Consider the following 22,982-nt stretch of genomic DNA (forward strand, 5'->3'; position numbering starts at 1 on the left):
TCCCTTTGCCCTCTTTAGTATTTCTTTGGGATATAATCCCAATAACAGCAATGCTGAGTCAAAGGGTATGCACAGTTTGATAACTTTTTGGGCATAGTTCCAAATTGCTCTCCAGAATATCTGGATTCTTTCACAACTCCACCAACAATGTATCAGTGTCCCAGTTTTCCCACATCCCCTCCAACATTCATCATTATTTGTTCCTGATGCTATGAAGTTATAACCAAGAATGGTTATAGGAAAAAAATATGAGAAGTCTCAGTACCTTTTTTTACTGATATGGGGACCTGTGGATTTGGAACATTGCATTTAATTAGTCAAGACTGTTTTGATGTGTTGATTTGTTTTGCTGTACTATTTTTGTTCTTTTAAAAATTATTTATTAAAGGGATGGCTTTGAGTAGGGGATATAATATGAAAATAGAAATTGTAAAAATAAAGTATCAATAATTTTGTAAAATATTTATTTTATGTAGTTTTATTTCTTCAGAAAGGCATATTTAACTTTATCCTATGATAAAATAAATACATCTAATTTTTTGCAGCTTGGGGAGAAAGCAGATTGTTTAGGGTAGAAATTGTTTGATCTTTTAAAATATGAGGAAGGATATGATTGAAAACACCTCATGTGTTCATGCACAAGTGTGGGTGCTATTGTGTGATTTTGTGTTTTAGAGATTTTATAATAAATGTTGTTTTATTTGTATAGGAGACAGATTGAAGAGACTCAATTGTTAACTTCTCATACTGCCATGTTGACACTTTTTAGTTCCAAAGTCACTAGTCTTAATTTATTTTTCATATTTATATTTATGAAAAACTGAAAACAGGGCTTAAATTTGGGGGACTTCCAACTACCCTAGTAGCTGTCAGTTGGTTTTTCTGCTTAGCCCAATTAGTTACATTGTTGATAATTTAAATTCTAGTCCCTGCAATAATTCACTGTCTTTTGGACACCTGAGTAACATTAGACAATAGAGTACCAGTCTGGTAAAGTGAAATTAGTTTCTGGCATCAGCATTTTGTAAGATCTTGAACAAAAAACTTGACTTCCCTACATATCTAATTTCCTTGTGTGTTCAATTGAGGAGCTGATATTTTTTTTCTTCAAAGAGAGGAATGATTTATTTTATTGATCTCTAAGAACACCCTGAGTACATTTACTCTGAGGGGCTCACTGGCACTTGTGCCTTCCTAGGTTAGTTCTATTTCCTACCTGATTTTGCTTGCCATATTCAGAATAAGCAATAGCCTTCTCTTTGTGTTTACTTGATGGTGGGCTGCTGTCATAAGATTTTGCTGTCATCCATCTTCATCTCATAATATAATATGGCATCAGCTTCCTGCTCCAGTCCATTGGCGTATCAGGTCCAAAATGGGGCTCTCCCTGCAATAGGCATAATAGAAACCTAGAAAGGGTTCTGTTATTCCCTTTGAAGAGGCAGGAAGTTATCCTTGGAGATGGGATGAGGGTGAGTGGATAGAGGGGACTCTGTCCCTGTAACTGTTTTTTGACTGGTGTCCTAAATCTACAGGCCCCCATAGACTACTGTCCTGAGCCTGACTATTGTTACCAGCCAGTGTCCCCAGGCTGAGGTTTGGGGAGAGAGTGTGGAGAGAAGGTGAGAGATGATCAGGTGTTCTGTCACTTGCTGATTGGAGGAGACAGGTATGTCTGACCTCTGTCCTCCTCATCTTCATCTCAGAAACTTGTTAATGAAACAATAAAAGGGAAGGGAATAAGGGAAGGGCACAAGGAAAGGAAAGGAATGGTACAAGTAACCCTTGACATTGCAGAGGTTCCAGTGTCACAGTGAGCAGCAGCCACATAAACAAACTCTTGTGTCTTCTAATGATCTTGGAAAAATCCATTCACTCAGATGGAATTGTCTCCAGGTGGTGGGGATGCTGTTGCCCTGGCCTCCATGTCTATTCTCCTGGAGTCCTATGGGCTTTGCTAAGTCCAAGCCTGCTGAGAAAGAGAATTGGCCTCCAGGGAGCAGGAGGCTGGATCTTTCCTGCAATCCCTGTCACTGGCTATGTCTGATTGTAGAAATGAGACTGACATTTAGTCTGCAGAGGTTCCACCCTTTAATGTGAGAATAAGACTGGAGGAACTGAGGCTGTACCCAGACCTTCACTTCCTCCTGGAATGTGTGGATAAAAAACTGTTATGAATTGAATGTGGGGAGAGATCCAAAATAACAGGTTCCCACTACCCATCTCTGAGAGGGGATTGTGCAAATAACCAGACTCTTTAACGTCTTTCAAACAGAACTCAGGGAGACTGCAGGGATCTGGGAGGAGTTATCGAAGAAGGCCTTAGTCACAGTGTTTGTTCAGAGTTTAGATGAGGTGAAGTTCAAGGAAATATTCTGCTCCTTGTACTCATATAATGCTTTTTTTTTTAAGCTTTTTAGTTTCAAAACATATTCATGGGTAATTTTCAAAATTTATTCTTGTAAAACTGTATTCCAAATTTTTTCCTCCCTTTCTCCCACTCCTTCCCTTAGATGACAAGTAATGCAATATATGTTAAACTTGTACAGTTCTTCTATACATATTTCCACAATTATCTTGCTGCACAAGAAAAATCAGATCAAAAAGAAAAAATGAGAAAGAAAACACAATGTAAGCAAACAACAAAAAGAGTGAGAATGTTATATTATGAACCACACTCAGTTCCCACAGTCCTCTCTCTCAGTATAGATGGCTCTCTTCATCACAAGATTATTGGAATTGGCCTGAATCATCTCATTGTTGAAGAGGGCCACATTCATTAGAATTGATCTTCATACAGTATTGTTGTTGCTGTGTACAATGATCTCCTGGTTCTGCTCATTTCACTCAGCGTCAGTTCATGTAAGTCTCTCCAGGCCTTTCTGAAATCATCCTGCTGGTCATTTCTTACAGAACAATAATATTCCATAATATTCATATACCACAATTTATTCAGCCATTTTCTAATTGATGGGTATCCATTCAATTTCCATTTTCTTGTCACTACAAAGAGGGCTGCCACAAGCATTTTTGCACATGTGCGTCCCTTTTACTCCTTTATGATATCTTTAGCATATAAGCGCAATAGAAACCATTTTTCAAAAGGTATGCACGATTTTATATCCCTTTGGGCATAGTTCCAAATTGTTCTCCAGAATGGCTGAATCAGTTCACAACTCTACCAACAGTGTATTAGTTCCCAATTTTCCCACATCCCCTCCAACACTCATCATTATTTGTTTCTGTCATCTTAGCCAATCTGACAGGTGTGTAGTGGTATCTCAGAGTTGTCTTAATTTACATTTCTCTGATCAATAGTGATTTGGAGCACCTTTTCATATGCCTAGAAATGGTTTCAATTTCTTCATCTGAAAATTGTTCACATCCTTTGGTCATTTATTAATTGGTGAGTGGCTTGAATTCTTATAAATCTGAGTCAGTTTTCTATATATTTTAGAAATGAGGCCTTTATCAGAACCCTTGAATATAAAATTTTTTTTCCCCAGTTTATTGTTTCAGTCATTTCAGTTTCTTGGTGTAAAGGGGAAGTGAGCAACAATCCAGGCCTCAGCCATTTTGAAGCTAAAATTATAGGGACATTGGTGGAGGTCTCATCATTTATCTGGGCAGCACCCAGTTATCCCTTATGGACATGTACCAAAGCCAGGAATTCTGAGCTTCTAGTTGAAAAGGTAACTGACCTATGGTTCAGGGATTATGGCTTTCTCTACTGACTTGTCTCTTGCCTAAGACAGGACTTTCCCATAAATGATACATTCTAGGTTGGCACCTGCTGCCTGGACCTCTCTGTCCATTTCCTTCTAGAGGTTTGGTCTAAAAGAAGCGCATGAGAGCTTAGGAGCCCAGGATCTGGCAACTTACCATCCTGCTCATGGGATTACAGACTATGAATGGCAGTTGAATCAAATGGTCTCTAATGCCCCTTTTTGACAATTCCATTAGATGAGATGGAAAATGCCATCCACATTCAGAGAACTATGGAGACTGAAAGTGGATTTTCATTAGTATTCTCACCTTTTTTGTTTTTTTCTTTTGTTTGCTTTTTGTTTCTCATGGTTTTTCCCCTTTTGGTCTGATTTTTCTTGCACAGCATGATGAATTTGAAAATATGTTTAAAAAGATTGTACATATTTAACCTATATCAGATTGCTTGTTTTCTTGGTAGAGAAGGGAGGTAAAGAAGGGAGGTAAAGGAGGAAGGTAGAAAAATTTGGAACACAAAGTCTTACAAAAATGAATGTTGAAAACTATCTTTATAGGCATTTGTAAAATAAAATACTTTTGAGAGAAAAAGGATTTTTAAAAAGTTGTTTCTGGGCTTATAGACATCAAAAATAAAATTTATTTTTTATTAATTCAGGCCTCTACTATCATAATTGTTCTTTTAATAATTTGTATACTTTCCATGTCTCCCCTAAGTAATCTCTTAGCTCTCTGAGGGTAGGCATGATTTCTTAATTATCTTAATTAATAGTCTTTATATCCATATAAGATTTAATAGTCTTTCTTGGCACATATTTGTAGAATTGAATTCTCCCTGGAAGAGTTACTAATATATTTCACACAAGGAGCCTCACATGTGCCATATTCTGTACTTCTGGAAAGAAAGCCTGGCAGTGGGAGTTGGTTACTTACCTTGTAAAATCAGGTTGAGGAAAAAGAACTTGATATCTCATAAAGTCATAGATGGGCTGCTTGAGGCTAGGCTTCTAACCCAATGGTGTTGGTTCTGTAATGTTTCCTAAATAATAGGCTTGTGCATTTGAATAACTTTTACAGATAGATTTTTCTTGAAAAAGAGATTTTAAAATTTGTTTTTTTCTTATTATTTTGCAAGCCAGGAGAGCTGATTATTTCATTGCCTGAGGAATGCTTACTCACTACAGACACTGTAATTAAAAGCTATTTGGGAGATTATATTACTAAGTAAGTAATAATACACATATTCCCTTAGTGGAAGTTTTGTTTTTTTAATAGTTCTTAATAGCTGGTATATTTGTCAAGTTAGAAAATTTGACCAATTGGACAGCTTTTTTTTTTTTTTTAATTTGCTGAGGCAATTGGGGTTTAGTGATTTGCCCAGGGTCACACAGCAGGAAGTGTTAAGTGTCTGAGGTCAGATTTGAACTCGGGTCCTCCTGACTTCAGGGCTGGTGCTCTATCCACTATACCACCTAGCTGCCCTCAATTGGACAGCTCTTGAACCTTAAGTTATGATTATAAAAAGCTAGTGTTTCCTGACAGTTTGGTGTAAGGATCCTAGATTTAGAGATAAAAGGGTATATAGATTCCCATCTATTCCATTTTGCAGCTGAAGAACTGAGGTACATGGAGTAACTTTGTTGTTGTTCAGTTGCTTCTAACTCTTCCTGACCCCAACCCATGATGCTTGTTTGGGAGAAAAATACTTGTCATTTGCTTCTCCAGTTCATTTTACAGATGAGGAAACTGAGGCAAAAAGTGACTTGCACAGGGTCACCCAGCTAGTAAGTGTCTGAGGCCAGATTTGAACTCAGGAAGATGTCTTTGTGACTATTGGCCCAGAACTCTATCCACTTTGCCACTTAGCAGCATATAGTGATTGAAAATTAGTCAAGAGGTGTATTTTAAGGGCCACTGCCTCCTCACCTCTCCCTTCAATTAATCAGAGACTTGTCTTAGGAGAGGCAAAAAGGAATTTATTGCTTTCTCATGAGAAAGGACACACATATTCACCAAAATTGTCAGCAAGAGAGTGCAGGGTGAGCAGTTCTCAGCAAGTTTATGTAGTCCCTAAAGCAGAGTCCTCACCCATCCCCTGGCTCTTCCTCGAATTGGCTGGACTTCGGAGCTTACTTTCCCAGAAACAAAAGAGAGGAAACAAAGGGATTTGCTCAGCACCAGAAAGGGAAAGGGGGGTCCGGAGAGGGAGCTAGGTTTAGTCTAACAGGACCTTGTGGAGAGGGAATGAGGTCTAGTCTGACAGGATCTTGTGGGGCCTCACCCACCTAACAAACATTCAAATTAAGGTCATTGAGAGATAATTATAAACATTTGAATTTGGAGAACCCCAAAACACCTCTCTGGCTGCAAAGGGATGTCTGACCCACTAACTGGGCTGAGAGGTCTGGAAACCACCACTGCTGCCACTGTTTCCATAGTCCCTAAGGCCTACTGCTGGTTTGCTGGGGTACAGCCTGTACTAGATTGTGCTCCATTCCCACCCAAGTGCTACATACCTTTCTGGCATGAGATTTAATCTATTTGAAAAAGAGGGAGATTCTGTTAATACAGCAACAAGTCTCATTAAATATTTATTGGTCTTTTAAGGTAATAATAATTCTCCTCATGTATTTAATCATAAGGTTGAATAAGTAACTTTTGACTCTTACACATTAAGTATGTTGAAATATATTTAAATTCTCAACAAAGGGTTTACCTACAAATTTTAGGCTTGTCATATTCAGATATAATCCATTCCCATCCCTTAATTACAGGGGCATGGTAGAGTATTTCTTAAGGCTTAAGTAGTTTACCTGAAGGATTTGATTTCAGATTTCATATTCAAGAAGGGCAAAGAAAAATGTATTTGATAATGGGAAAGAAGAAACTATTTTTATTTGACCCTAACCTTTAACCCTAAACTGAGAATGTGTTGCCTGAAGCCTTGAGAAGGGAGTGTATGTATGTGTTTTAAGGATGCATTGTTAAAAATTAGATTATATTAGATTCCAATGTCACTCAGCTGGTGTACTTGATGAATGTTACATACTCATGCCCTTAATGTAATAAGTACTCTGCGTTCCCCTGACTTTGTGGGGATTGGGCCTGGGTTAGAAAACCCTGAATCTGCTGGCAACCCCTCCCCACACCCTTTCCACCTGACCTCAGGGAAACTCCTAAAAAATCTTCACTTTCAGTTCATTTGGAGATCTTGGCCTAGGGAATAGTCACCACCCATTATTGACCTGGAAGTTAGTCCCTAAGTTCATCTAGAGATCGTGCCTTAGCTCCAGGCCATAGAAAGCTAAATAAAATTGAAATCTGTATCCCAAATCTTGGTTATCTTCCTAATCAGGATCCTAGCCCACTGAGAAAGAGCTGCTCAGTGAAAATAAACCCATTTTTGCCAAAACCTCACTTGGAGGTTGGGACTGTGAATTCTTTCACAAAACCTGAGTCACTGGCCTGGGGACCCCATCCCTTTTAGTGCATCTCTCACCCCTCAACAATCTCACACACTACTAACCATGGAGTTAGTACCATGGAGGCTTGCTTTTGCGTTTGGGGATGACATTTTAGATATCTATCAATATCTGCTTATGCCAGTTAGCAGGTACTTAATAAGTGCCTATTACTGTGCCAAGCAATGGACTACAGGTATAAATACAAGCCAGAAGGAAGCCTGCCTTCAAGGAGCTTACATTCTAATATAGAAGACAGTGTGTAAAAGTGATGGGGTTCTAGTGGCAGTCAGAGAGTTGTGGGAATCCTCTTTTGGTCAGTGCAAGTCCTTCATGAAAGAATTCAAGAACCTGAAGAGTTGTAGGTGGCAAAAATGGAACTTTATTGTTGGATGAGAAGTCAGCTTTGCTGGGAGACTGACTCCCGAGTAGCAAAGTCTTATTAGAGAAATGAGGCTGGCACTGAGAAGAGAATGTCTTTGCAGCAGGAAGGGTCCTGGCAGCTATGCCAGAGAGGCAAAGCATGCTACTTTGGACTTTCTGCAAAGAAGTGAGTTTAAAATTGCCTTTTAATAGGGAATCTTGATGCTCAGGTTTCAGGTTGAAAAGAAAGCCAAAGTTCCCAGGTCTAAATCTCTAATTGAATGGAAATCACTTTGAATTTGGAATTTCCTGAAAAGGGTCTGCATCCGCAAAAAATCAATGGGGTGATTTGCCTTAGAAAAGCCCAGCCAGGAGGTTATGCCCTCTCTCATAGACTCTCTGGAGTCTGGGAGACCCCAATCTCTCTTCTTTTGCAGATCAAAAGAGGACACAATTTGAGCATAATTAATTTTACAGATTAAAGGGAACACAGTTTCACACCCCCATCAAAAGGAGACATGAAAATGGGTAGGGAAAGTCTGGAAAATAAGGAATGACTAATTTGATCATTTCCCTAAATGAAGGTACCAGGAACAATTTACCAATGGAAGAAGAGGCCCACAGGGGTGGGGAAGGAGACAGCTGAGTTAGGTGGTAAAATCTGGAGAATGAGGGCTGGCTAGAAAGACACAATATGAGTCTTACATGAGGTTGTAGCTACTGTTTGTCAGTCCCGCCCCTCTCTCTCCCCCTCACCTCTCTTACATTTAGTTCTGCTAAAGCTGTGGAGGAATCAGGTGCGCACATAAATTATCTATCCTTTTCTGGGCAACGAGGTGATTCAGTAGATAGAGGGCCTGATCTGGAATCAGAAAAGCCTGAATCAGATGGTGACTATGATCCTTGGTTTTCTCATCTGTAAAATGGCTGGAGAAGGACATGGGAACCCATTTCATTGTCTTTGATAAGAAAACCCCAAATGGGGTCATGAAAAATTGGACATGACAGAAATGACTGAACAACAAATCTTGTTCTGAAAAGAGGGCCTTATAAAATGAACCAAACCCTGATGCAGGTCTTCATGAAGCTTGACTAATGCCATAGTATTGAATATGTACTACCATGGTAGTCCACTTCAAGTGAAGCGAAATAATTTCTAGGAGGGAACAGATTTTGTTAAGTAAAAGAACATATTAAAATTGGAGAATTAACCTATTTCATAATTTATACAAAAAATTAATTGATTTTTCAAAATCTTTACTTTTAAATAGGTGGACTCCTCCTATATCTCCCTTGCTGGCCCTGTGTACTTTTTTAATTTCAGAAAATAATGCAGGAAAAAAGTCTCCCTGGAAGCCATACCTGGACATTTTACCAAAAGACTATACTTGTCTTGTTTGTTTGGATCCTCGAGTGGTGAGACTTCTACCTAAACCTTTAAAAATAAAAGCCCAAGAGCAGAAGGCACAAGTTCGGGAATTGTTTGTTTCTTCAAGAGGATTCTTTTCTTCTCTCCAATCTTTATTTACTGAGGATGTGGAACACATTTTTCACTATCATGCGTTTCTTTGGGCTTGGTGTACCATTAACACCAGAACAGTGTACATGAAACATGCACAAAAGAAATGTCTTTCAGCAGAGCCAGATGTGTATGCTTTAGCTCCGTATTTAGATCTGTTGAATCACAGTCCAGGAGTTCAGGTAAGAAATGCAGTTTGCTTTTTATGAGGAAGACCACCATGCACGTAGAATTTGACTTTGTGTAAGAGGGGGAATAAAAAAATCAACACAAATTTATTAAGTACTTTTATGTGCCAGGCTTGGTGCTAAGCATTGGAAATACAAAGAATGAAACAGCCCCTACTTACAGTAAACTTATGTTCAAATAAAGAAGACATCAAATGCATTTAAAATATAGGTATAATTATAGATATCTATATATATGTGCATGTATATCCATATGTTAATTATATGTGCTTGTTATCTCCATATGTATGTTTATACGTAGTATAAATATAAAATAAATACAAATATATTCAAAATAGTTAACTACAAGGTTTGGGAAAGGAAGCGTTTAATCTAGTTGGGACTTTCGAAGAAAAGGCTTCTTCAGAAGATAATGCTTAATCTGTGTTTCAAGGAAAGAAAGGGTCTCTTGAGGGGCAAAAATAAAGATGAAAATTTATTTCAAGCATGTAGGATAGTGTGAGGGACAGCCTGGTTTGTTGAAAAGATAGGGTGTGCTAAGATTGTATGGGACTTTACAAGCTAAACCGAAGTGTTTATTATTTTTTCTAGAGACAACCAGAGGTCACTAGAAGTGACTGAGTAGGGGAAAAATGTCAGACCTACTTCTAAGGAGAATTAATTACTTTGGCAGTGGTTTCTAGGATGGATTCGGAGACTGGAGAAGGATTTGTGGCAGGGAGACCAATTTGGAAATTGTTAATAGGCAAGATGATAATTAATGAGGTTGGAACTAGAGTGATAGCTGGAGAGAAAGGGGCAGAGGCAAGAGATATTGTAGAGATAGGGACTGCAAGATTTGGCACCTGCTTGTGTATGTAGGATGAGGGAGAACAAAGTGTCCTGGATGATGCCAAGAACTGTGTGTATCTAAAAGCGTGCTGTTTTCTCTCTTTCTAAAAAGCTCTTTTTCTTCCACATGACTCTCTCTTTGTTTTCCAAAAGCCTCATGCTGCTCAGAGCCCCCACTTGAAGTAATCTAGTGTTGCTCAGCAGTATTCCATGTTCCAAAATAATTCTTTCCCTTTCCTTGGATTCCTCTATTGAAACTCTGGTTCCTTATGTATGCTGCCTATTACAGCAGCTCTTTAGGAGGAAAGAAATTTCATTATACCAGTGACCATTTAGGTTATTTAACTAGTTTGCAGTTTGATATGTGGACATAATAGGTGGGGTTAGGTTACCTGTAGTAAGGATAAGGAGTGAACAGACCTGATTGTGCTGAACAGAGCTGCTTTATGATACTATTAATGTTTTTTAATATAACTACAGAGTGCTTTGTGATTTGTAAAGTATTTTCCTTATAGCCTTTTGAGGTTGGTACTTGTAGATCAGATTCTTTGATCTTTTAAATGAAGTGATCAATAAAGTGCTAGCATTAAGATGGAGAGTGAATGGAAAAGAGAATGACTTGTATAATTGTATTGACTTGTATAATTTCCTCAGTATGGTATTCTGGAAAAAGTACTGGATTCAAAGTCAGAAGACTTGGATTTAAATACAGACACTTTACTCATCTGTAAATGGGGATAAATTATACTTGCATTATCACTCTCACAGGGTTTTTGTGAGGAGAGAATTTTGTAAACTTTAAAGTGTTATATAAATGTATTATTCCATCTCTTGATTATTTCACTCCTAAGGTAGCAGAATTAGGATAGGTATTATGAGTATCTGGGTCCTTGCCAGTCCTCAGCTTTCATGAATCTTTGAGATTTTCTCTTTATTTCTCCTAGCTAGCTAGCATTTAATAGTACTTTAAAATTTGCAAAATGATTTACAAATATTGTGAATATTATATCATCTGATTTTCACAACAACCTTGGGGGGGTATACCGGTCCTATTATTTATCTCCATTTTACAGCTGAGGAAATTATGGCAGACAAGTGACTTGCTCAGGATCATGTAGCTAGTAAGTGTCTGAGATCAGATAAAACATCAGGTCTTCCTGACTCCTGATTCTTGAGCTCTATCCTAACTCCTCTGTTCTGAACAGCACCCACAGTTTGGTGATAATCAAGTATCTTAAAATCATCTTGTTAGAGTAAAAATATTTTGTTATTATGGAGAACATTCCTGGATGATAATCTCATCTCTTGCATTTGGTAGCTCTCCAGCATGTAGCTGATGAGGATGCTCTTTATACATACTCTTATAACTTTGCCTGCTTCCCAGCATATTTTTTCTTACACATGATCTCTTGGTAACTAACAACGAGGTAGGTAGAAAAATTTCATTTTCAATGAGTATAGCATTTAATCCCACTTGTCTTTTCCACCTCAACCATTGCTTTCGTCCTTGTTAACTTCAGTATTCATATTGATGCTTCTCCATACATTCTTATTTCCCAGTTCGTCATTTTCTTTTCCATTTTTCTTTTTCCACACTACTTCTACCGCTACTGCTGCTGCTGCTGCTGCTGCTACTATTACTAGTACTACTACTGATAATCATATCTTTAACCTCACCATCACCCTGCATGATCTAGAACTTTCAAATTCCTGTCTTTGCACTTTCCCTGTCTGAATATTAGTCTTCTATCTGAAGACTTTGATCTGTCACATATAATCCAGCCTTTATTTCCTTTACAGGACCTTTTTGTCAACCAGTTTAACAAGGCATTGGCCCCTTTGAATTCCTTACCTCCCTCTTCTTCTGCTGTTCATGCCCTTCTCTGTGGATCATAGCCACTCATTCTTCCTCCCATTGTCTTCTGCTTCTCTGCTTAATCTGCTGCACAATGCTAGAGGAAATCATGGGACTGTATAGCCAGTCAAGTGGGACTTCTGTAACATACTCTGCCATCTTTTTTATTCATCTGATATCACTAGATATTCTAGAGCTTTTCTTTTCCTCATTCTTCTAATGCTCTGGTATTTTCCTTTCTCTTAGCAGACAACTTTGCCTCTTACTTCTCTGAGAAAATCAAGACTGTCGTTTGGATGATTCCTTTCTTTTTTAGCTTTTATTTTCAAAATATAGGCATAGTTTTCAACATTCACTTTTGTAAAACCTTGTGTTCCATTTTTTTTTCTCCCTTTCTTCCCCTCTCTCCCTTCCCTAGACAGCAGGTAATTCAATATATGTTAAACGTGTTATTTTTCCATAAATATTTCCACTGGATGATTCTCTTAACCCTTTCTTCCATAAATCAAAATCTTTTCCCACATTTTCATTTCTGATTCTCTTTCACAAGATACACTTCATTCTACCACCTTCTGTCTCCTTTGGGGGCTTGCTTCATTGACATTCCTTTTTTCATCTTTAATTTCTTCCCATCTTAATTCCTTAATGCCTAAAGACATGTTCAGGTCTTTTCAACATTAGTTCAAATGAGTTAATATTTGTAAAGTGCTTCGCATAGTAGATGCTATATTGATTTTAGTTATTTAGTATTATTATATTTATCAATATGTACTGACAATATGTCAGTATGTATCAACTATGTTCATGCATTGTACCAGGCATGAGGGGATAGAGAGGCAGAAGGGAAACTGCCCTCATGGAAATTATATTTTACTGCATCACATACCTAGTACACAAACAAGGAAATATAAAGTCATTTGAGAAAAGAAGATCACTAGTAATATTAAAAAAGAAAATCCAGAACCTTCCCTTGACCGTTCTCTCTTCTTGTGTTATTATCCCATATATCTCCTTATTTTTGCCATTAAATTCTTTAGGAAAAATACTTTGTATTTGATGCTACCATATCTTTATAACCTCAGCCTCTTCCTTTTGATCCCTGTTCTATAACTTTGATTGTATTATGGACATTTTCACTTTGTCATTTTACATTTTTATCTTTAGTGTCTAGTATTTACTCATAGTAAATATTTGGCAAATGTTTATTGAAATTAATTGCCTAAATTCATTGTACTTGTTAATTGTAAGCAGAATTATAAGCCAATTCTTTTCCTTGTTCTATTCTTTTATAGTGGTGGATGATCAAGGGTTAGTGTACACATAGTTTAGATTTCAGGATTAATGTTTCCAACTAAGGAACTGATGACTTGTGACAAAGGCATGCTGTGAAATGATTTTTAGTGGTACAATAGCTAGATTGTGGAGAAAGAGAGACCACATTGTGAAAGGCATCTTGATGATCAGAAAACTCCTGTTTGGGAGAGGAAGCAGTAAACTTTATGTCTTCACAGATTTGTGAATAAATGAATATAATGTTTATATAGCTATATATACGCTTATATGTATATGTGAACTTAGTTTTCTCATTAGAATGAGGGATTAGACTAACTGAATTCTTAAATGCCTCCAAGCTTTGAAATCCTACAATTACAAATAGAATAACTAATGAATAGGTCTTCTCAATACAGTTTTGGAAGAACATAATCTTGAGTAGAGGAGAGGTAAGATTGTCAGTATAACTGCTGAAGATGTCAAATGTCTATAAAAGAATATTAATGTAGAAAGATGCTGTGAACATAATAGAGGCGCTAAGTAAAGTATTTTGTGACTCTGCAGTCATTGAAGTAGATTTTATTTTTACTTAAGTTGATGGTACCTTTATGTTCCATTCCTGGGATGCACCAAACCAATTTTTTTGGTACTGCCCTTCAAATTTTTTTTTGTTAAGAGCCCAACTAGAGTCCAGATTTCTTGTCCGTGCTTTAAAGCCTGAGGTGTTCTTAAGAAAACAAAACAAAACAAAACAAAACAACAAATCTTAGACATAGTCTTCAGTTTTCTCTCTGGTCTGGGAATCTCTTGCTTTTAAAACTTATATCCACTCCTTATTTTGTAGAATATATATATATATTTTTAATTCTTAGTATATTTATTCATATTTGTTACCTATAAGCTATAAATATGTTTGTAGTTTTTTAAGCCTAATTGTGTAACTTATATCTTGAAGCAAGAAACAAAATTTTTCCTTCGTTTTTTTTTCTGTGCCTGAGAAATTGAATCTACATGCTATTATAATTGCCTTCAGTTAAAAAACGTCAAATCTATGAGTCTGATTTTTTTGTTAAAAAAAATAATAATTTTTATGTTTACATCAGAATCATTTAGATTTCTTTAGACCTCCAAATTAAGCTTTCCTTTTTGAAAAAACAAAAAACAAAACAAAAAAGAAACAAAAAAAAAAACCAACCCCAAAAAACAAAGCAAAGCTATACAATGCTATGAAATTATTAGACAATATCTACAGTACCCACTCCCAATAATATCCTATCTTTTTAAAATAAAAGGAGAAAAATAGGTTTCATTATCTGTTCTCCGAGACCACTGCTTTCTCAGTTATTTAGTGTTTGACTTCCTTTTAGTGATCTCTCATATATAGTATTGTAGTCATTACTTTTGTTTAATTATAAGTTTAGCCTTGCTTCAGTGCATATAAGTTTTTCTATGTTAATTTGATTTGTTCATATTTGTCAAATTTAGTATTCTATTACGTTCATATATCATAATTTTTTCAGCCATTCTTCAGTTGTTGAGGACCTATTTATTTCTAGTTCTAGGAATTCTGTGGTGAAATTTTGGTATAAATTAGGCCCTTATTTCTGTCTTTTGACTTCTTTGAAGTTGTATGACCAGCAATGGAACCATTGGTTCAAAGGGTCTATATGAGCAGGTTATTCCCTTTTCTTGCATTATTCCACATGATATACAGAATATTGGGGCTATTTCATGGTTCTGTGTATATTTCATGGTATGTGTGTAGTTCTAGTCTTTTCATATCCTTATCAATATTGACTATTTCTCTTTTATCTCTACCAACTTGGATGATAAACTGATTTGTGATGAATCTGTGATCTTATGGGGACATTTATAGTTTGTAATTTAAACTGTTCATATCTGAGTAATTCAGATTTTATGGATTTCATAATACTGCTTTCTCCGTTCTCTTGCCATCTGTTTGATCACTTTTCCACTGCCTTTGTTCAGTTATCAGTAAGTATTCCACCCCTAGCTCTGTGCATGCACGCGCGCACATGCACACGCGCGTGCGCACACACACACACACACACACACACACACACACACACACACACACACACACACACACACAATGTCTCTGTCTCTCTCCCTCTTTCCCTCTATTTTTCCCTCCTGATTTCACATGAGTTAAATTATTTCCGATTTTTACTTTTAAATCTATGTACTTATCTGACCACTTTGCCTTTGCTGAATCATTAGTATATATTCTTCTCCCCCCCTTCCCTCTCCCTCTGCTTCTACCTCCCTCTCTCCCTGTATTTCTCTCTCTCTCCCTTTCCCCTTCTCTCCCCTTTTCTCTCTTTCTCTCTCTCTGTCTCTCTCTTTCTCCTTCTCTCCCCTCCCTCCCTCCCTCTCTCTGTTCCTCTCTCTCTCTCTCTCTCTCTCTCTCTCTCTCTCTCTCTCTCTCTCTCTCCTTTCTTCTCTCTCTCTCTCTCTCTGTCTCTCTCTCTCTCTCTCTCTCTCTCTCTCTCCTATCTTCTCTCTCTCTCTCTCTCTCTCTCTCTCTCTCTCTCTCTCCTTTCTCTCTCTCTCTCTCTCTCTCTCTCTCCTTCTCTCTCTCTCTCTCTCTCTCTCTCTCTCTCTCTCTCTCTCCTTCTCTCTCTCTCTCTCTCTCTCTCCTCTCTCTCTCTCCTTTCTTCTCTCTCTCTCTCTCTCTCTCTCTCTCCTTCTCTCTCTCTCTCTCTCTCTCTCTCTCTCTCTCTCTCCTTTCTTCTCTCTCTCTCTCTCTCTCTCCTTCTCTCTCTCTCTCTCTCTCTCTCTCTCTCCTTTCTTCTCTCTCTCTCTTCTCTCTCTTCTCCTCTCTCTCTCTCTCTCTCTCTCTCTCTCTCTCTCTCTCTCTCTCTCTCTCCTTTCTTCTCTCTCTCTCTCTCCTTTCTTCTCTCTCTCTCTCTCTCTTTCTCTCTCTCTCTCTGTCTCTCTGTCTCTCTGTCTCTCTGTCTCTCTCTCTCTCTCTGTCTCTCTCTCTCTCTCTCTCTCTCTGTCTCTCTCTCTCTCTCTCTCTCTCTGTCTCTCTCTCTCTCTCTCTCTCTGTCTCCCTCTTCCTTTCCCTCCCCCTCTCTCTCCCCCTGACTTGATATGGTTTAGTAATCTCTGTGATTACTTTAAGATCTATGTATCTAGCCCTACACTTTCTTTTTCCCACCTCCAGTCCTACATTGCAAACTGCCAACTAGACATTTTAACTTGGATGTTCCCAGGCCTTCCAGACTCTGAACTCAATCAGCTCTTTACTTTGCACTACCACCACTAGCTACCACCACATTCACTAGATTATTAGCTCCTCAGAGGCAGGGAACTTTTGTCTTTTACTTTTTTTTGTCTTATCCTTAGTGCTTAGCTCATAGTAAGTACTTAATAAATGTGTGTCATTCGACATATTTTAACCACTTATCGACCTTGGAATTAATCATGTCTCTTAAGTGTGATTTTAATCTGTTTTCCTTTGTAGGTAAATGCAGCTTTTAATGAGAAAACCCGTTGTTATGAAATTAGGACTACTTCAAGTTGCAAAAAATATGAAGAACTGTTCATCTGCTATGGCCCTCATGATAACCACCGGCTGCTTTTAGAATATGGATTTGTTGCCATAAATAATCCACATAGTGCTGTTTATATATCAATAGGTCAGGTCAAGTTTTTTCCTGTGCAAATGATGCAAGTGAATTCTTAAAGCATTTTAATATAATATTCAATAAGGAGAACATGTTCATGATCTATTTTCTTTTCTATAGTCCTATTTAGTGAGTTCTTGACTTGAGTTTGCAGCTTAAATTTTTAGTGAAAGAAAACTGGGATTCTATGGGGAAGCTGATTAGTGCAAGGCTGCTGTTGATAGAAAAAAGCATAGCAAACTGAAAAAAGATGGAAATAATATTAACTCATACTTCTTTCTACCATTTGTATACTTCCACACTGCCATATTTATATATGTACATATTTATTTCTTGCTATTAGATTGTAAGTTTCTTGAGGGCAAGGATCATGCCTTATTCATTTTTGTTTCTTCCTTAGTGTCTACCGCTGTTTGTTTGTAATAGATATTCAGGAAATGTATACTGAATTGAATAGAGAGGAAAAATATGGAAATTAATGTATCAAATCATGCTTGATTGAACACAATTAGATAGGGACTTATTGTGATAAGTATTTGTTGAGTGTCTGCTTTGTGTAATACAGTGAATTGGTTACTATGGAAATTACCAAAAAAGTAACAGTTTACAATCTAGAGAGAGAAAATATATATTTTGTTCATTATGTTCTCCTAAATTGCTATTTTCATCAGTTTGGTATATTTTATTTAACCGGAGATCTATTCAGATATTAACTGTTATAGATTGAATGAAATTTCAAGAGGTTTTTCTTTTATTCCATAACAAAAGATTGATATTCCTAGCCTGAAGCCAGAGAAGCTACTTAATATTTGTTCAATATTAGGATTCTTCCTTTTCTGTGACTTCAGGTCATGTGGGTAATAGCACAAATAGTAGATAAAACAGATTTGTTGATTCAGAAGTTTATGGATTTAAAGAAGATTTTAAAAATCCTTCATATAACATAGATGATGCTTTAGCTCTTAAGCAGAATTTTACCTACTCGTTCAAATAAAAATGACTGACATAATGATTTTTTAGTCTTATAACAAGCTACTTTTGGGAGCAGTTTATGTTTCATGTTTATGACATATAATAATATTAAAACATTTTAAGAATAAGTTTTTAATCTTCTGACTCCTTTATTTTCCTTTTCAGGAAACTGAGGCACAGAGAAATAGTTCCCAAAGCCACCTAAAGATTTAAAGATAGCATTAGGACTAAAATTCAGGACTCTGTACTCTATTACTTTATGTGGTTGATAAGAGTTATTGGCTAAGTAGGAAGAAATACAAAACATTTTAAGGTTTAAACTATTGTTTAAATTCATTTTAATTTGACTTGCTTTTACAGTTTTATCATTTATAATTCATATGATAGCTATGGTGAAACAAACAAAAAACTCTTATTAATTAATCCTTCAGGTTGATTTGCATTTTGGAAGCAAGAATTAAAGTTAGAGATAATAAACCACAAGTCAGGGAGTATATTGGAAGGGACATCGGACTGATTTGGAGTTAGGAAACTAGGGTTCAAACCTTGTTTCTAAAATTTTATTAATTCTAAGTCCCTTAACCTGCTTGAATGTCTCTTTCCTCATCATATAGATGAAGATTTTTTTTTTTTTACAGAAAGGGATAATAATACAATATTACAGGACTGTAATCAAATGTGAAATATGAAATGTTGATAATTACATAAAGTACTCTATAAACCTTAAAACAATTTATAAATGTCATCTATTTTTAGTATCATTTATTAATGTTTCTTATAATTTCACTTACATTAATATTATTACTAATATCTCTACCATTACTGTGGTCTGGTGACATGAAGTTATTATGATTTTGTGGATGATGGAATAATCTTCCCGAATTGGGCAAGAGTAATGAATTCTGTTTTTACATCTAAAGCTTTTAGCTTCAACCATCTATCTTCATTGTTATGTAAAGCAAATTATAATACTCTAATTAATTAGCCCTGTTGTCTGAATTATGCCTTAAGTATGTGAATCTCATCTTTTTTTAAAAATGAATTTTATCTTTAAAAATACAGACAGCCTTGTGGATCACCTTCCTTCAGTGGACACACAAATGAATAAGAAACTTTCCCTTTTAAAGGAGCATGGCTTTTCAGAGTAAGTATCCCTCTATTGAAATTTTCATTTCAGAAAGCTTTCATAGCAACTTTAGAGAAAACAGAGTTTTCTTCAAGGTTGACTTGATTAATCCAAAAATATTTATTGAATATAAAACAGGATACAATGTTAGGAACGTCTAGGGAGAGACATAAAGCATAATCCCTGGCTTCTAGGAACGCAGGATTTACTTGCAGAGATCAGATATACATACATACATAATGAATTAAATGACCACATAAAGAGGTAGATGCCGAGTGGTATAGATGATATTTCTTTGATGTAATATAAGTGTCTTTATGAAAATATGGTAGCACTGAAGTCCCCTGAGACACTATTAAAATCAGCAAGAGCTGTTTTGGCAGTTGATTTGAGTTTCTTTAAGATGTGCTATAATCTCATCAGACCATATGTAGGAACTCATGTTTGAAGCCCATTAATTTAGTGCATATGGAAAAGGAACTGAGGTTATACTCTGAAGTTGGTTGAATGATGTGGTTTAAAAAAAAAAAAAAAAAGGAATCTTGAAACCCAGTGTAGATAAATTTTGTTTCATGGTTTATCTATGGTCAGTTACCTACTCTGAGTAGATTTCTTTTCCCTCCTCTCTAACTTACTTACTTTTAAGCTTTTACCTCTTTAGCATGAAGTTGATTTGAATATTAATGAAAGTAAAACATAAAAACATAATTAGGGAAATAAGTATATGTGATTCCTTGAAAGTTTAAAATTATATAAGATTTCTTGAAGGAGGAAACATAGATAAGCTTGGTCATTGATGCCTGATTATTAGTATCTATCAAGGCATAAAACAGGGAGATATAGGAACAGGAGAGAATTTGCCATTGGGAGGATTTTTGCTATAGAGGAGAATCTTATCGTAAGGTCCAAGTCGAGGGGTTTCTGTAGGTGATGATGTTCCTGTTTGTGTATGACATTGTCCTGATTGCAGCAAGTCCCAGCGATCTTAGGAATCTCCTGAATGAGATTTGTAATCACTCTCAGAAGTTTTCTTAATTTTCCAAATGGGAAAAAAAATCAAGAGGTTGAAGAATGAATAATATATTGTCCAAATTGTGACATTCAGTTGGACAACCTGTAAAACTAGTTACTAAAACCAATATATACTGCAAATGGACTAGGATTTGGTCCCAGAATTGGAAGAGGAGACTTCATTACCTTTGGAAAATTGCAAAGTTATTTTAATAACCTCAACATTTTCTTTAAAGGGCCATCTTTAGTACCAATAGTAGTCACCAATTTGATGGCTATTAAGTCATGAATTGCTAAAGACACTGAAGAATTTCAATTCAAGACATTAAATTGGCAATGGGATAGTGCTTGATGGGCTTGACATTAAGAAGGAAAAATTATATAAAATGTGTCATCAAAGAAGTATATAATCAGAAGAAAGATGGTTACTGGTGTTGGGAATCAGAGTTCATAGGAAGATACTTTAGAGGTCATCAGAGCCAATCATCTCATTTTCCAGATGCAGAAATTGAGACTCAGAGAAATGAAGACACTTGTTGAAGCTATGCAGCTGGTAATTAATTGATAGGCTACAATATAAACCTGTTTTTTAAGATTAAGTCAGCACACACTGATACATTCTTGGTGGAATTGTGAATACATCCAGCCATTCTGGAGAATGATTTGGAACTATGCTCAAAAAGTTATCAAACTATGCATACCCTTTGATACAGCAGTGCTACTACTGGGCTTATATCTTAAAGAGGTCTTAAAGAAGGGAAAGGGACCTGTATGTGCAAGAATGTTTGTGGCAGCCCTCTTTGTGGTGGCAAGAAGCTGGAAACTATGTGGATGCCCATCAATTGGAGAATGGCTGAATAAAGTGTGGTATATGGATGCTATGGAATATTATTGTTCTGTAAGAAATGACCAACAGGATGAATACAGAAAGGTCTGGAGAGACTTACATGAACTGATGCTGAGTGAAATGAGCAGGACCAGGAGATCACTGTATACTTCAACAACAATACTTATGATAATCAATTCTGACGGACATGGCTATCTTCAACAATGAGATGAACCAAATCAATTCCAATAGAGCAGTAATGACCTGAACCACTACACCCAGCAAAAGAACTCTGGGAGATAACTATGAACCACTACATAGAATTCCCAATCCCTCTAGTTTTGTCCGCCTGCATTTTGGATTTCCTTCACAGGCTAATTGTACACTATTTCAAAGTCCGATTCCTCTTGTGCAGCAAAATAACTGTATGGACATGTATACATATATTGTATTTAACTTATACTTTAACATATTTAACATGTATTGGTCAACCTGCCATCTGGGGGACGGGGTGGGGGGAAAGGGGAAAAATTGGAACAGAGGGTTTTGCAATTGTCAATGTTGAAAAATTACCTAGGCATATATCTTGTAAATAAAAAGCTGTAATAAAAAAATAAAAATTAAAAAAGATTGTCAGCACATTCTGTACCACATGCCACTATCTATAGGATCCTTTTGATATGATTGATGTCAAATTAAATTGAGGATGAAGGTTCCCACTGTGTGGGTGGGTCTGTTCTGGAGAACTTGTGGAAAAACATGGACAAATGTCATATGTGGGCAGGCATAATTCAGAAGGAATGCCCTCATGGATAAAGTCACAGATCCATTTGAATACTTGAGTAAATCTGTCATTCCAAATCAAAGATTTTTGGATTACTCATGTCATTTGTTCTCCACTTCCCTAGGTTCATCGCCTCAATAGAATTAATTGGAAAGAGACTAATTCCTTTCCCCACCCCATCATTCTGAAATGAATTCTTACCCTCTAATTCCTGCAGCCTCTTCTTCTGATTGATGAGTTCTTCTGGACTTCCATTTGAAGAAGTTATCACACAAGTCATGCTTACCTCAAACCCAATTCAGTTCCTGACTCTCTCATGTAGGAGCATTCCATTCCCTTACTCTCCAGTTCCTTTTTATGTGTTGTCTTCCCTTATCAAGATGTAAGGTCCTAAAGAGCAGGATCTATCTTTCTTTTTGCTTCTATTTGTATTCTCATGGATTAAATGCTTAAAGAATCCTTTATTCTGATTTTATCTATCATTTTGCTTTTATACATTTTTTTCTTTTAGCTCTAAATCACAAGCTATTAAAAAAAATATATGTATATATGTGTGTATGTATGTATGTTTGTGTGTATGTATATGTATGTGTATATATATGTACATACATACATATATATATGTGTGTGTGTGTATATATATATGTATATATACACACCACAATAGGGTATCATAATATACTACAGTGAAGAACTTATAAATTCTGCCACTGAAAGTATTTTTTTTTTTTTCTTTAGGAATTTAACTTTTGGATGGGATGGTCCATCTTGGAGATTGCTTACAGCCCTTAAATTATTATGTCTTGGAGTGGATGAATTGTAAGTTTTCTAGTTGTGTTCTTCAGTGTGTGATTGAACATATTGTTCATTCCAAAAAACAGGGTTTCATTTGTCTTTGTAGTTTTTATCAATTTGGAGAGCAAGGAATGTTGATCAATCAACAAACATTTATTAAGTGCCTGTTGTGTGCCAGGCCCTATGTTAAAGCATTGGGGAGAAAAATTCAAAGGATGCATGCACAATCCCTGGTTACAAAGAAGACAAACATTTAAAGATCAGGAGATCTTTATCTCCTGATCTGGAGACAAACATTTAAAGACATTAAAAGTATATGCAACATAAATATAAAGTGTATACATAAGATGTACAGTATATTTAGAAGAAAATAAGAAAGATTTTGTGGGTTTATTTTGAGGCATAACTTTTATACGTCCCTTCTTGCAAATGCTGCTGATGTTACCATATTAATTTTTTTTGATTCTAGTACATGCTGGAAGAAAGTGCTTCTTGGTGAAGTGATTTCAGACACAAATGAATGGAAGAGTTTGGTCTTGTCCAGAAAAATATGCTCTTCTTTTATAGAAGAGACCAAAACTGCACTTCAGAAGGTATATTTTT

The 22,982-nt window shown here is 36.3% G+C and overlaps 1 protein-coding gene across 2 annotated transcripts in view; it reads left to right on the forward strand.

The window, feature by feature from the left end:
- Positions 1-22,982, forward strand: part of SETD4 (SET domain containing 4) — a 39,972-nt gene that overhangs the window by 12,919 nt on the left and 4,071 nt on the right. For both annotated transcript variants that reach the window (XM_074300677.1, XM_074300676.1), the window contains 6 exons: positions 4,859-4,947; positions 8,819-9,248; positions 16,703-16,877; positions 18,900-18,981; positions 22,323-22,403; positions 22,849-22,972. In XM_074300677.1, coding sequence (XP_074156778.1) covers positions 4,859-4,947; positions 8,819-9,248; positions 16,703-16,877; positions 18,900-18,981; positions 22,323-22,403; positions 22,849-22,972 — 981 coding nt within the window. The remainder of the gene's footprint in view (positions 1-4,858; positions 4,948-8,818; positions 9,249-16,702; positions 16,878-18,899; positions 18,982-22,322; positions 22,404-22,848; positions 22,973-22,982) is intronic.

This window comes from Sminthopsis crassicaudata, chromosome 3 (genome assembly GCF_048593235.1).
Source record: "Sminthopsis crassicaudata isolate SCR6 chromosome 3, ASM4859323v1, whole genome shotgun sequence".
Lineage (NCBI taxonomy): Eukaryota > Metazoa > Chordata > Mammalia > Dasyuromorphia > Dasyuridae > Sminthopsis > Sminthopsis crassicaudata.